This window comes from Equus quagga, chromosome 19 (genome assembly GCF_021613505.1).
Source record: "Equus quagga isolate Etosha38 chromosome 19, UCLA_HA_Equagga_1.0, whole genome shotgun sequence".
In the NCBI taxonomy this organism is placed as follows: Eukaryota; Metazoa; Chordata; class Mammalia; order Perissodactyla; family Equidae; genus Equus; species Equus quagga.
Genome location: NC_060285.1, coordinates 17,779,259 through 17,795,633, shown reverse-complemented (window position 1 = coordinate 17,795,633; position 16,375 = coordinate 17,779,259). Strand labels below are relative to the sequence as shown.

General features: G+C 41.2%; 1 protein-coding gene across 1 annotated transcript in view; it reads right to left on the bottom strand.

The window, feature by feature from the left end:
* The window catches only part of ALDH1L2 (aldehyde dehydrogenase 1 family member L2), a 60,630-nt gene extending 54,124 nt beyond the window's left edge, over positions 1 to 6,506 (bottom strand). Inside the window, exon 1 of the mRNA XM_046646772.1 lies at positions 6,386 to 6,506. Within this exon, the coding sequence (XP_046502728.1) occupies positions 6,386 to 6,433 (48 nt within the window). The 5' untranslated portion in view covers positions 6,434 to 6,506. The remainder of the gene's footprint in view (positions 1 to 6,385) is intronic.
* Positions 6,507 to 16,375: the final 9,869 nt, after the last annotated feature.

Below are 16,375 nucleotides of genomic sequence, written 5' to 3'. Positions count from 1 at the left end.
CATATTAACTTTCTAAAATGTGAATAATTCTGAATCTCAAAACGCATTTGGCCCCACAGGTTTCAGATAAAGAATTAAGACCTGCACATCATTTCATTTCATTTAATCCACACAACTATCCTGTTTTATTGTCCCACGTTTTGCGCCATTTTATGAATGAAGAATCCCAAGCTTAGAAATGTCAAGTATATCCCCAAGGTCATACTGGCTAAAAGAGGGAGAGCTGGAATTTGAACCCAGGTCTGTCTGACTCCAAAGCCCACATATGTACTTAAAATAACTAAAATGAGCTACCACTAGCCATGTCTTCCATATTCTTTTTAGAAGATTAACATTGATGCACAAAAATACAGCGATTATTAAGACATATAAACACCACACAGAAGAGAGTATCACTAAAGGGGTTGACGTTTTTAAGAACGTCTTTAAGCAATTATACCTTCTGTAAATTCTCCCAAAATGGAGTCTTTTCACAAGGCTTGAGGTAACACGTTGACACGATGATTGTTAAGACAGTGATGAAATGCCATCAGGCGAAGCGGGTGAGATGTGGAATTGTGGGTGTAGAGATGGTAATCAGAGGGTCATGACTTCCTATGCGCTTCCCATCTTGGTAACAGACCAACCTCAGCTCCCCAGAACTCCTCCTACCTTTCATTCCTCCGTTTTAGAAGATGGCTCCACACGATTTGGATTTAGAATTTTTTTCCCTTCAATCTAAACGGGATTCTTTAATGATCTGGAAAATCATTCTAAATTAGTAAAGTCTCACTGTGAAAATCTGATTTGAGGAAACAATTTTCTCTTATTTTCCATTTTATTAAGGGCATTCCTTTTTAGGCATTAACTTTAAAAGCCTATGAGTTCACGCCTTCCTTGCAATTGAGCTGATAATTGAACAATTAAGGTTTTAGTTAAAAAAATTCTTTTCCAGGGCCAGCCAAAGTTTCTAACCCAAAAGAGCCTAGAGCTTCAACGTCTAACAGACACTCGCAAGCGAATAGATGAACTCTAACCACAGCACAATTCGCCTACAGATAATGACGATCATTTTACTTCCTCTCATCAAAAACTCAAAACGTTCCATAAATATTCTCTCTTCAAATCCTGTAGTTAGTGCTGTTGCTTGAAAAAGAACCAACAAGTTGGCTATTTTAAAAAACTTGACTTTATCTCATACCATTACCAACGCCAGATATTTTAAGACGTCTAAAACACTACTCTTAAAACACACAAGAGCCAGGAGGCTGAGCTGACTCGAATGTAATGTGCTGCTCAGCTGTGATCTGGTTACTTGAAGTACAGTTCCAGATTCAACCTTCTCCCAGAAGGACAGCGTTTAAAGAAACCACGTCAGCATCTCTGGCAATACTACAGTCATTGAAGCTCTTTCTGAGCTTAGACCAAAGCTGAAGCGACGAGGTGAGTTTCTAACCCTGAGAAATTCTCAGATTCTATGATTTTAAGAGTGTTTGTCATGAGTTAGCATAATTCCAAAAAACCGGACTGGGCTATTTGACCCTAGTCTCATTTCTCCCAGTATGGCCTGAGAACTCACTGCCCGTGTTGGCAGAATCCGCTGGGAGGACATGTTAAAAATGTGGATTCCTGGGCTCCACCCCAGATTTAGTGAGTCAGACTCTCGGGCCCAGGAAGCTGCATTTAACAAGCTCTCCACTGACTCCCAGGCACAGTAAAATCTCAGAATCCCTGCTGACGGGCAGCGTGTGTCCACCCGCTACAAAAAAGATTCTGCCCTGGGGAGTTTAGGTCCAGAAGGAGGGGTGGAAAGAACAGCAAACAGTTCAAGAGATCCTAGTGCGTGCCAAGTATTTCATAGATATTATCACATTTTGATTGCCCAATGGCTCCCAGAGACTGAGATTATTAAACTGTTTTTACAGATGAAGAAATTAAAACACAGAGAGGTTAAGATACAGCTCGGAGTCAAACAGTCACTAAGTGGCGGCCCTGAGATTCTAACTAGTTACTACCCCAGGGCCCACTGTTTTTCTGAAACACCAGCTGTACGATCCTGAGCTGAGCCTCTGTCAATTAAGATCTGAAATAATAATTGTTACCTATCTCATAAAGTTGTTATAAGGATTTAGTGGGATAAAGCATGTAATGTATTAGTGCAGTGTGAGACAATAGTATATGCTCAATAAATGTTAACTATTATTATCATTATTATACCACAAGTAATACCTAGGTAAATAAAAATGATAGTAAAGGATCTCTACAAGCGAAATTGTACAATCATTTTTAAACTGAATTTTTTTTAGAGGGAGTTATATTTGCTTTACTTTTTTTTATTGAGGTAACCGGTTTATAACATCATATAAATTTCAGGTGTACATCATTTTATTTCAGTTTCTGTGTGGACTACATCATGTTCACACCCAAAGACTAATTACCATCCATCACCACACGTGTGCCCTGTCACCTCTGTCACCCTCCTCCCTCCCCCCTTCCCTGGTAATCACCAATCTAATCTCTGTGTCTATGTGTTAAACTTAAATTTTAACGGATAGCATCAAATTGGCTTCTAGAGAATTTGAGGAACTGTTTTCTCATCCCTGCCAACACACGATATTGTCAAACTCTATGATTTTTGCCAACCTGATGAGTGAAAAATTATATCTTGTCCTAATTGGCATTTCCTTGATTACTAGTTTGGTTGAGTGCCTTTTCATATTTTATTGTCCATTTATATTTCCTTTTAGGTGCATGATCTTTATTATTGTCTGTCTGTATTATTGTCCATATTATTATTTATTCTATGGGTCTCATTATTCTTTACCTAAACACAAGTTTAATCATTTGTCCCACTAATCTGTGGACTCCTTGAAAGCAGGAACTATTTATTGCTTGTTTATTGTTTTATCCGTTTTGGCTGTGAGACTCTGAAAAAGTTATTTAACTTCTCTGGGTCTCAGTTTCCTTATCTGTAAAATGGGCATGATAATAGTACTTACCTCACTGAGATGTCATGAAAAGTAAATGAGTATATATATATAAAGCATTTATAACAGTGCCTGGCACATACTATGTGCTATGTCTGTGCTATCTATTATTATTATTATATCCTCAGGATTTAAACAAAGTGCTTGGCACATAATACGCAATTTAATATGGCTTGAAGTTGAATTTGGAGATCCTAAAAACAAACTAGACACCAAATCAAGGGGTCAGGCAATGAGGAAACAAGTTAAGGGCCTGATCGCTAGAACTAGGGTATAAAGTCAGAACGTGGTTCCAAGAAGCAGGGGAAGGGCCCAACCTGTTGAACTGGATCATAAGGTAACCTCAAGTCCTGGAACCAGGCTATGAACCCAGAGCCGCCAGCCAGATTTGTCCCAGACAGTGGCAGCAGAAGCTAAATAACAGAGTGCCAAATAGTTATGAGGGCTAAATAACTCCCACCATGGGGAGAAATCAAGAAGCAGTGAGCCAGGCAAGATATTGGAGGCAGACAATAATAACTGACAAAGGGTTTTATTGCTCTATATAGTTGCATTAATTTAAAAGATCTAGCCATATCACTAAGCTGAAATCATCAGATATTTCTAAGTCCATTTCTTTAAGATAGAGAATGAAAAAATTAATTCTATCAGGAAGTGTTATAAACTAATTTTCCCCTCAGATTTCGCTCGGTTCTGAGAGATTTTTTTTTCATCCTTCTTCGATCCTGCTTTAATACCAAACCCAAAAGCACTGTGTGAATTTTTCAGTTTTTTAAGAAGAAGGTATAATTTACATAAGGTAAAATATACTCTTTTCAGTGCACAGTTTTGTGAGGTTTTTGTTTTTTTGTTTTTTTGTTTTTGAGGAAGATTAGCCCTGAGGTAACATCTGCTGCCAATCCTCCTCTTTTTGCTGAGGAAGACTTGTCCTGAGCTAACATCTGTGCCCATCTTCCTCCACTTTATATGTGGGATGCCTGCCACAGCATGGCTTGACAAGTGGTGCCATGTCCACACCCGGGATTTGAACTGGTGAACCCCAGGCCGCTGAAGCAGAATGTGTGCACTTAACCGCTGCACCACCGGGCCAGCCCCTAGTTCTGTGCGTTTTGACAAACACACCATCATACAAGCATTGCTACAATCAAGATAAAGAACAGATACATCACCTTCAAAATTTCCTCGTGTTCCATTGTCATCAATCCTTCCCCTACCTCTAGCCCCTGACAACCACTGATCTTTGTTTTCTCACTACCCTTTTCCCTCTTTCCAAAATGTCAGGTAAATGGAATCATATCATACACAGCTCTTTGAGTCTGTCCTCTTACACTTAGAATACACAATTGAGTTTCATCCGTGTTGTCATATGCATCAGTAGTTCATTCCTTTTTTTTCTGAGTAGGATTCCATTGTATGGATGGATATATCACCATTTGTTTATCCTGTTACCAGCTGAAGGATATTTAACCAGTCTCCAGTTTTTGGTGGTTATGAATAAACCCCCTGTAAACATTCACAAACAGGTATTTGTGTGAACATACGTTTTCATTTCTCTTGGGTAAACACCTAGGAGTGAAGCTGCTGGTCATATGATAGGTATTTGTTTAACTATGAAACACTGCCAGTTTTCCAAAGTGGCTGTACCATTTTACGCTCCCATCAGCCATGTTTGATTTTGAATAGTCCTTACAGAACACAATCCAAAGGATGGATCCCATTTTCTATGGAGTAAAATATCCAAAATTCTTCCCTTACCATTCTACATCTTCCTTTTAGCCACTGGGGGACCTGCCTCTTCCCAGCCGTTATGTCACTGCTCTTCCATATGTTCTCCTGGGTACTGTCAGGTTCAGGCCCCCGACCCCTGACCATGCCTGATGCTTCCTCACATGCATGTTCTTGTTTATGCCATCTACCACCTGGAAGGTTCACCTTTTTTTTTTTTTTTTTTTTTGAGGAAAATTAGCCCTGAGCTAACATGTGCCACCAATCCTCCTCCTTTTTGCTGAGGAAGACTGGCCCTGAGCTAACATCCTTGCCCATCTTCCTCTACTTTATATATGGGACATCTGCCACAGAACGGCTAGATGAGCAGTGCCCAGGTCCGAGACCGGGAAGTGAACTGGTGACCCTGGGTGGCCAAAGCGGAATGTGTGAAGTTAACCACTGTGCCACCGGGCTGCCTAGAGGTCCAGCTTTTATTACTGAAATCTTATGTAAACCCCACTATTGTAATCTTTTCATTCTTCAAGACTTCCTTCTGCTCTCCAGAAAAAGAGAATTCAGTGAAAGGTTTGACAGAGTGGGCCAATAAAATGAGCAGGCACAAGCCCCTTGCTCTCTGTGCCATCCAACCCAGATTCCCATGTGCCACGTGGCGGGACAAAGCTAAGGAGGAGTCCAGAGCACTGCTTATGGGAGCAAGCAAAAGCCTACTAGAGCAGGTCTCTTTTTCCCTTATTTTAAAAAAAGGTAAACACACCCAAAGTAACTAGAATTTAAAGTGAATTCTCATTGTTTGGGGAACAAAAGCTTTTCCATTTATGCAACTTTGGGCCAGTTCTTGGTGCGAGTCAAGACTTCTCTTGCCAAGTTTTTTACATCTGGATATGCACACATGCACATATGGCTTCGGCAGAGTAGGCAAATCGAGAAGCAAATTCTTTCACAACACAGCAAATATCTATTTCTTACCAAAGAGATAATGTACATAGGATGGATTTGTTTTCTTCCCTAAACAACTTGGAGTCTGTCTACACACCGAGAGGCATCTCTCTGAGGCCCCCGAAGGACTGAAGGCAGCGCCAAATGCAACGTGTCCGCTCCCCGTCCATTTCTGGAGGAGCTGATGCAATTTCAAGACGCGGGGCTGAGCCAGGGCTCGCTTCTTGCGCTACAGTTTACTCATGTTCCGCGGTGCCTGCTTCTGCAGCGCCTGGTAATCCTAGAAATCTTGCCGCCTGCAGGTCAGGAATAATGAGCTTGCGGCCATCAACTCTGAGTGCCATTATCTGAATGGGCCCTGCATGCCAGCTGGGAGCGCTCACACTTGTCAGCCGCCAAGGAGGAGCCGGCTGACTTGATACTACTTTCCTCCACGAGACGGTCTCGGTCCTTACCTTGGCTCCATCTCGTAACCAGGGGTCTCACGATTCAAATGCAAAAAGGAAAAGAAGCCGATTCTGTCCCCCTTGCCAAGTGACTGTTCCCACCCTATCAATCCCAGCCAGACCTCGGATGTTCAAAAGCCGCATCCTCAGCCGCTTCCCCGGAGAAGACAATGGCTTGCTTGACAAGCCCCATCCAGGACCCTCTCTGGATCGTTCTCCGCAGTCTTCCAATTTTAAAAACATTGTTTCGGCTTATAGCAAAGTCTAAACCTCACTGTCCACCCCCAGCGCCGCCCAGGCCCGACTCACCTGGCCGGTGGAGAAGCGCCGGAGCGCCTGGCCGCCGCGCCGCAGCATGCTGGAGAGGCGCGCTCTCGCCGGCAGCAGGCGGGGGGCTCAGCCCGCGCGCGGCCTGCAGCCTCCAAGCCCGCTGCTCCCGGCGCGGCGAGTCCCGGGCCCCGGCGCCCGGCCCCGCCCACTCAGCTGGCCCGGCCCCGCCCCCTCAGCTGGCCGGGATCCGGCGGCCAATCCCGTGCGACTGGGCGGGGCGAGCGCTGGTCTCCGGGAGCTGCGGGCCCGGGCCAGCGTGCGGTGCCGGTGACCTGCCAGAGGGACCGCTCCAGGCGGCTGCGTCCTTTCCAGTGGTGGTGCAGGTACTTACTGGCTGTGGGACCTTCTCCCAGTTACTCAACTCTGAGGTACATAGGGATCTGTCTCAATGGTCAATCTGACACCCCAAGTCATGTCAATAACACAGGCCTGAGAAGACATCAGGCGTGTCAGTGTGCGTCGAGCTGTGAAAGGTAAGGCGTGGGGGCACCTTCGCTACAGTCTAAGGATCCTGATACCTATGTTGTAGGCTGGTAAGAGGATTTAATGAGAGACTGTGTATAAAGCCTTGACAAAGGGCCTGGTACAGAGCTGGTCCTAGAGAGATGATAGACAGATAGATAGATAGATAGATAGATAGATAGATACCCTTCTCCCTCCTCTCTCTAGAAGAAACCCTCAGACATGCTTTAGCTGAGCACTTGTCTCAAACAGAACTCCTTAACCTGGCATTCAAGGCCGTCTCCAATTTGGCATTCTCGTTTCTCGCTGCTCTGTTGCACATGTAATTCAGCTTAACCGTAGTACTTGCCCATTCCTTCCTGGACAATGCTTACCAGAAAAGCTTGTCAGCGGTCCCTTGTCCCCATCCCGGCATGACCAAATTCCTTCTCTTCTTAAAGGTAAGGCTCAAATGCTGCCTCCTGGAGGCATTTTTCTCGATTCTTTCCTCCCTAACCTCCTTATTCCCCCAAAGTAATCTTTCACTCCTCTGAACATGTATCTCTTATGATGTCTCAATCTGTTACTGGTACTTATGTACCTTCAACTCTACTGGAAGCTCCTTGCAGGCTGAGTCCATGTCTGATTTATCAGGATATACACTATCTAGCATTAAGCAGAGCTTAAGAAATACTTGTTGAGAGAGGAAATGAGTGAATGAATGAATGAATGTGTTTAAGAAGATAAGAAGCAGAGAAAAAGAACTATCTTTAAAGCTTGGAGAATTGTGGCAAACATCCAGGGCTTTGCTTTGGCAACTGCTTTTTGCCAATTCCACTCATTTTCCTGACTGCCTTTTGTGTCTTCTTGCTTCTTTTAAGCTTCCAAATGTTGATATTCATTTTATTTGTTCTGATCTATGCAAACTGGGAGGAGTGGGCAAGGAGTGTGGTTTTTCCTCAGTGGGGGTTCCATAGTGACATACTCCAACTCCTAACTTTAGAAAATGAGTTTATGTTCACTCACATACAATGAAATATTCATGATGCCTAAGACTTTTGTTTTTAAGAACCAAAAGTGTAACCCTCTTGATAATTGTAGGTTAGGCCAGATGCAGTTAGAGAGTTTGACAAACAAACAAACCCTGCCAATCTAGGTTTTGATACCCAGCAAAAATGGAGATAAAATAAAGTCATTTTTAGAAACAAAAACGTGGGAGAATTTGTCAAAAGCACAATAAAGGGCATATTAAAGAGTACCCTTCAAACAGGAGGAAAATTACCCTCATGGAAGCCTGGAAATGCAGGAAGGAATGAAGACCAACAAAAAAGACAAATATGTGAGTGAATTTAAGTGAATTTTGACCATATGAAGAAGAAGAAGAAGAAAATCTTGTGGATATATCTATCCACTATATATTTATATATATTTGTATATATATTTCATATATATGAAAATATACAGACCACAATGAAAAATTGTTGGATAAGTTTGGAGGGTTTGGAGGAATGGAATGTTCTTTAGGCAGAAAAAAAAATAATCCCAGATGGAAGCTCAGAGATGAAGGAATGAAGAGTAATAGAAAGGTAAATATGAGGGCAAATTTAAGGGAATATTAGTTCTCTAAAACAATTCTAATAAAGTTTCATGGAGTTCAAAAATATATATAATTAAAATACATGACAAAAATAGCATTTGATTTTCAGGGAGAGAAGGTGGAGTTTGAGTGTTCTAAGGTTGCAGCATTGTCTTGGAAAAATAAAAGTACTAATTTATGCTAGACGTTAATAAGTTAAGGATGCATATTGTAATCTCTAGTACAACCACTAAAAGAGTAGTAATACAATGTGTAACTACCAAGTGAATAGAATATAAAACTATCAACTATCAAGATAATAGAATGATTAAAAAAAAATCAATCCGAAAGAAGGCGAGAAAGGAGAGAAAGAAACATGCGATAGATGGAAAAAATAGATGTTAAATTTAAGGCTAAATATACTAGTAATTACAGTAGATGAAAATGGACTAAATGCTTTATTTTTTTTTATTCACATGTAAAGTTCTGCACTCATTCTTAGCACCTGCCCCATACTCCATGGAGAGTCGTAAATGTCATTTATCTAATCTATCCCTGCTCGTAGACATTAGGTTGTTTCTAGCCGCTCTCCTGAGCTGCTTTCAGGAAATGACCTCAGTCTTCAACCTCAGAAAGGGGTCGAGCTAAAGGGAGGGGTTTAAACACTGATGTGCATAACCAGATGGCACCCACAAGGTGGGGTATCAAAAGTGCTCATTTTCTTAGCAACTTGGGGGATTATCGTCAGCCTGTATATATTCTTTTCTTTTTAAAAATTTTATTCAATTTATTTAAACAAAAACCACCAGTTCACCCATTTATAAATTCGTTAATTAAAAAGACGAGGATTATCAGATTCCTTATAAAACAACACTCTTGCAAGAGAGATTCATAAACTATGAAGATTCAGAAAAGAGAATTTAAAAAAACCCCACTCAAACAGTAACCAAAAGAAAATGTTAATCTGACAGAAAGATGTAAAAGTTCTAAATTTGTGTACACTTAGTAGCATAGCCTCAAATTTTGTGAAGCAGAACTTATCAGAATTTCAGGAAAAAATAGACAAACCTGCAGCCATAACTGAAGATTTTAACATACTCCTCTTAATAACTGATAGAAGCAGAAAAGATATTAGCAATGATGCAGAATATTCAAATGATATGATTAACGCACTTGACCTAATTAATAAACATGGAAGTACCCCACTACCAAAAATGCATTTTAAAATACATATAAAAAATTTTCAAAAATTCACCATATGCTAGCCTATAAATTTAAATTGTAGAGTATGACTCTGGCTACAGTGGAATTGAGCTAGAAATCAATAACCAAAAGACAGTTGGTGTAATCACCACTTTTTTTGAAATTATGATTTTCATAATTATTAAATTATGAAATACTCTTCTAAATAATGATATGGAAGTTGCTGGAAAAGGTAGCATGTTCTTTGCTTGTCCCAGTTTCCGGTGTACAAGGGAGCACCGTGTCTGCAGACATTCCTAAGACATCTTCACTGAGACATGGGAAATAAGAGCAAAAGTGACTAGTCTAGAGAAAGCTGAAGAAGCAAAGTTGAAAGCAAGTTATCCTCATCTGAGATGAAAATTTGGGGGTTCAGATTTCTTGAAATAGTTGCAAGAAGTTGCAAAAAAAGGAAATAGTTGCAAAAAGACCATTTAAAAGATTCTGGGGATTACAACACGACCAGAGCAAAAATGATTAGGCAACTTCTACTGTGGCCTCAGATAAGATAGACGTTCCTAGTTCCTATATTGCTCCTTTGTGTCTGTTCCCACAAAACTGCACGTCAAATTTAAGAACAGTTATTCAATGGATAATTTTGAGTATCCGGCATGTTGTAGGCACCATAGTAGATGCTGGGCATAGAGAGGTGGACGAGGCAGATGTTGCTTACAATCCAGCAGGAAATGGCAAATATCAAAGTGTGATCAGTACTATCAAAGATGAAACAGAGTTTTTGGAAACACGAATCTGGAGGACCTAACTGGGCCAGTGAGGGTGCTGATCGACTTTCACCTCAGTTTTCAACATAATTCTTGACACACAATGTTCTTGACGCTTTGAATACAGTTTATGGAACGGAGAAATAAATGCATTGAGTGACTGAATGGAGGCTGAGGAACACAGAGAGAAAGGAGTGACTGACTTAGTTTGGGTCATGAGGGAGGACTTCAGCAAACATTTAACATCCTGCCTACCCTGACCCCCAGCCCCAGAAGCTGAGTTGTAAAGGGAGAGAGTTTGCCAAAAGATAGAGGAGGAAATGGCATCAGAGGCACAAGAAACAGCAAGTGCAAAGTCATGAAGGAGAGAAAGCGCACGGCAGGGTCAGAAAACACTTCCTTAATGGTAGCTAGGATAACGACTTTTAAACCTTTATTTAGAAGCTAAATACACAAAGGAAATATTATGAAGAAGCCTGATACACTACAAAATAAAAGGCAGGCGTGGGGGGACCCTCTGAGTGAAGGAGAGCCCTTAATCCCCTACAGTGGCCTCCAAGGCACTTCCAGGAAGAGACTTTTTTGAACTCCTTTTGTGGGCATCTGGGCTATGATGGCGTGTTCACGGGGCTGAGGGGAGTAGGCAAAGAGGGAGATGGGGGCGCAGGGTCTCATGGATCTTCTTTACCATGCCAAGCAGGGGATGGAAAGCACGGAATCTTTTTCTTCTACGTTGTTGAACATCGTAAAATACTGAAATGTATAAAGAACAAAAACATCAAATTGCCAATCCCACAGTCCAGGGATAACTACTCAATATGTTGGTCTTCTTCCTCACTGAAGCATAGTTAAGCAGTACAGTGAGGTTAATTACGTTGTATTTGAGGAAGATGCTCTTGTTAGCAATATGGAAGGTGGTAGGTGACAATGGATGCTACTTAGGGGAAACTGCCATAGGCTAAGCGAGTAATCCTAGGTACAGGGTGGGAGGGGGAAGAAAAAAAGTGATCGATTTGAAAGACAGTGTTAAAAATAAGATCAGCTAACCTAGTGACCCATTGGAACAGGAAGATGGAGGGAGTGGGAGAAATAGAGGAATAAGCAAGGAATAAATATTAGCTATTATTAAATCTTAGAAGTTCTTTTATCCTGGAGCCTAAACATGAGAAACATCCAAATAATGAAATTGTTCTAAAAGGAATTTTGAAATGGTGATTCTTTTTTTAAAACACTCATCCTATTGTAATAAATAAACAATTATTTGCTCCAGTACCTGGTAAATACTAACAGTGTGGTCTGCTTGACTGCAAATGACCAAATGGTTGGTTAATGTAATGACCATGCACTGCTTTTGCTACCCACTATTTAAGTATACATCTTGGGATAATAGTACCCTGGTTTTCATCTGAGGATCTGCTTCTCCCCCTCTCTTAGGCCATGTGATTCCCATGAAGTTACCTCTCCCCCCTTACCCGCCTAGGATCCAGGGATGGAATGCACGATCTAGACTAAGCTAATCAATGCATCCTTTCTATCCTCTCAGTTACAATGATTGGTTTGATTGTACGCACAATGTCCTATAAAGCTAATCAAGGCCAGCAAGACATTTCTGGGATTTCTGTCTGATCTATCAGTTAAGTGTGCTCTTTTTCTCTCTTCTGCTAGATTTGGTGTTGTCCTGATATGAACCTGAAGCTGCCAATGGCTGGCATATGGAACCTAAAGAATGTAGCAAAAACCATGGGAGAGATAGAAAAAGACAGTGAAAATCCAAGACCTGACATCATTTGAATCCTGAAGCCAAATGCACGTAAAGGCCAATCACACTACTAGGTGTATTAAAATTAACATCCAGTAAAATTGATTTTATTTTTGGCACACGGTTTTATGAGTTTTAACACATGGATAGATTCATGTAAGGAACACCACAATCAGGATACAGAACAGTTCCACTCCCCATCCCTCCTCCAAATTCCTTGCTCTATCCCTTTGTAGTCATGTCTCCCAACCACTCCTTGACCCTGATACCCACTGATCTGTTCTCTATCACTATACTGTTATCTTTTCAGGAATGTCAAATGAATGGAATCTCATGGTATGTGACTTTTTGAGACTGGTTTTCTTCATTCAGCATAATGTCTTTGAGATTTGTGTTAATATTTAGGGATTTTGAGATTCTTCTGTTATTGATTTCTAATATAATTCCATTGTGGTCAGAGAATATAACTATAACATTTCAATCCATTTAAATGCATTGAGGGGAAGGGGGTGGGGTGGGTGGGCAAAAGGGGTAAAAGGATACATATGTATGGTGATGGGTGAAAATTAGACTATTGGTGGTGGGCACGATGCAGTCTATACAGATACTGTTATATAATAATGTACATCTGAAATTACACAATGTTGTAAGCCATTATGACCTCAATAAAATAATTGGAAAAATAAAAATAAATAAATGCATTAGGATTTGTTTTATGGCCTACCGTATGGCCAATCTTGCTGAGTATTCCTTATAAACTTGAAAAAATATTTATTTTGCCATTGTTGAGTAGAATGTTTTAGAAATATCAATTAATACAAGTTGAGAGTATCATTCAACTCTTCTATATTCTTCTATATTCTGTCTACTTGTATCAAATACTGAGAGAGAAGTGTTAAAATTTCCAACTATAATTTTATCTATTTCTTCTATTATGTCAAATTTTGGTTAATTATATTTTACTGCTCATCAAAAAAACAAAAAAAACCACCCAAATTCACTGACACTCTGGATTCTGTTATATGCTTTTTTTTTTTTTTTGAGGAAGATTAGCCCTGAGCTAAATGCTGCCAATCCTCCTCTTTTTACTGAGGAAGACTGGCCCTGAGCTCACATCCTTGCCCATCTTCCTCTACTTTCTACCTGGGACGCCTACCACAGCATGGCTTGCCAAGCAGTGCCACGTCCACACCCAGGAGCCGAACCGGTGAACCCCGGGCCGGCAAAGCAGAATGTGCGCCCTCACCTAACTGTTGCACCACCGGGCCGGCCCCTGGATTCTGCTATATTCCTAAGAAAATTATTGGGGTTTTGACTTAGAAAGAAGGAAATTTGCTTGGACTCAAACCTTGTAGAGTGCAGCAGCTTATATTTCTGCTCGGTTCTTCATGTAGACAAAGATTTGGCCAATGTTTTTGCTCAGATTTGGGGGTTCACTCCCTTTGCAATTCCCTTGACTATCCGCCTTCCCTTCTGAATTTCAAGCTGCTCTGGCAGTCCCATCTTTGTTCTCTGCTCTCATAAACCCACAGGGCTTCAGCTTTTGCTCCCCGAGGTGCACACCTGTTGGGGAATATGTGTGTCAAATGGCAGCAAACACACCTCGTATCCGGCGCAGTAGTTTTTCAAGGACTCCTGACAGCTGGTTCAGCAGGCCCTCTGCATGCAGGTTAGTGGTTGGCCATGGATTTGGGCAGAGTTTATACTCGGATTTTGGATCTCATCCCTCCTATGGGTCCCTTGCTTCAGGATTCCTCCCAAATTTCCAGCTCTCCTCCAACAACCCTGAACTCAGTTTGCTACCACCTTGAGCCAGCAAGACGGCAATGTTTCCCTCCTGGGTTTGAAGGGGTGAGGGACACTGTCAGGCAAAAAGCCACAAATCATACTTCTTACCAGTTGCTAGTAAATTCTCCTTTGGTTTCTGCCTGCTTTGATTCTCTTTCAGATCTTTAAAAAGTTATTTGTCTTCTATTTTGTCTACTTTTCTCAGTTATTAACTGCAAGTGGGTTCGTGTTTCCTGCAACGGCAAAGGGCAAGGAATAACAGGTACCGCCAAGGCTACTTGGTTGTTTAAGCAATCAAAGTTTATTGATAAAGGGAAACAGAACGAGGAGCAGGGATAAAGGGGAGCAACTTACAACATCCACACCACAATCAGCCAGGGAAGTCCCAACAGTTCGTACGGTGGGTGGGAGTGACAATTGTCCGGGTCTGAGGCCACGTGTCCTTTCCTCAGCGAGACTTCCAATTATTCTCTGCCTGTGACTCCCTTTCATCCTAAGGTTTCTCTGGGTTCTGACTCAGGGTTTTAGACATTTGGATATTTTGAGTTATTTCTTCTTGTTCCCACGGATGGGGTGTTTTTATCTTTTTTGTTCCCATGGATGGGATGTTTCTAAAGTCCTGTCAGGTGCCCTTCGGGGTGGCCAGCTCAAACAAGGAACATGACGCAGGATGTATTTTTTGTAACTTGTGCCTTAGAGTCAAGGCTGAAGTGGCCATCTTTGGCCCTGAGTCCAGACACATTCCTTTGTGTGGGGCCCAGGCCCAGTGTCCTTGGAAGGTGGGGGGGGTCAATGAACTCTGTACAGTTCATTTAACTATTTTAGGCTGCCTCCAATGCCTCCTGACAAGGACATGGGAGTATACTTGTCAATTACCTTGATATGCTAATTATAAGATTTTTCTAAGGTAGCTATACTTTTCAAATTAGGTTATTTCAACCCACTTTTTAGGCCATAGCTTGTATATAAAAACATATGTTTTTGCTCATTTTGCTCTTTTGAAGTTAAAACAAGGGTGGGCAAACTTTTCCTTAAAGGGCCAGAGAGTAAATATTTTAGGCTTGTGGCTATATAGTCACTGTTGCAACTACTCAACTCTGCCATTGTATTGTGAAACAGCCAGAGACAATATGCAAATAAATGGGCATGACTGTGTTCCAGTAAAACTTTATTTACAAAAGCAGATAGCAGATCTGCCCACTGAACTTTGTCAATCCCTAAGTTAAAATATCTTAATAGTTTCTCTCACCGGATAACCGAGCTCTTTGAAGGGTTTTAGTCACATATCCACCAGAGGAGGTCCTGATTAAATACTGATTGAAGAAACGAACAATCCAAAAAGCCATTCTATTAAGTGATTTTTTTTACACTTAGAGATTCTTTAACAAACAGTGCCATCCACTGAAGACCTAAGAGGAAATAATTTTCCTGCAAAATGAATATGTATTACAGAGCAATTGAAAAAACGACAATTGTTGGTTTACTCTTTCAACAAATACATATTTATAGTCTATGTACCAAGCAAATACTTGGCATTGAACTATATCAAAGAGACATGGATTGGATGTTTCTAGAGCTTATAGTCAGTCTGGAGGGAAGGATAGGGATTAAACCAATAAACCTCCAAATAATTAAATGATCAAAAATTTTGTTAAGAGCTATAGAGGAAAAAAATATATAGTAAATAAAAGGGATTTATTTGGGATTGTGTAGTCAGGGACGGCCTCACTAAGGAAGTGATGTTTAATCTGAGATATGCCTGATGGCCAGTGGGGGTCAAAATTTCCAGGCAAAAAGGGGGCACAGGATGTGTGAAAGCCTTCATGTGGAAAAGAGCTCAGTTTGTTGGAGGAACAGAAAGAGCGATGCCACTGGGTCATAATGAGCAAGAAGGAAAGAAACTGAAGATGTTGTTGGTGAGGTAGCAGGCTTTTTTATAGATGCTATTCTACTGTAAGCATGATGAAAAGCCACTGATAGTGTTTGTTTTTTTAAAGATTTTACTTTTCCTTTTTCTCCCCAAAGCACCTCAGTACATAGTTGTATATTTTAGTTGTGGGTCCTTCTAGCTGCAGCATGTGGGACGCCACCTCAGCATGGCCTGATGAGCGGTGCCATGTCAGCACCCAGGATCCGAACTGGCGAAACCCTGGGCTGCCGAAGCAGAGTGCGTGAACTTAACCATTTCGCCACAGGGCCTGCCCCTGATAATGTTTTAAATAAGGCAGTAGCATACTCTGATTGTATTTCAAAAATTGAGCTCTAACAATGAAGTGGAGAATTAGCTGGAGGGGCAAGAGAATGGAAGCAGGGAAATAAGCAACTATATTTGCTAAAAACAGAAATAGAAAAGCCTTCAGGGCTGCTGGCTATGACTGCGTGGTTTATATCAGAACAACGCTCCTGCTGAGAACAACCAGAAGAGCTGGTAAAATATTTTT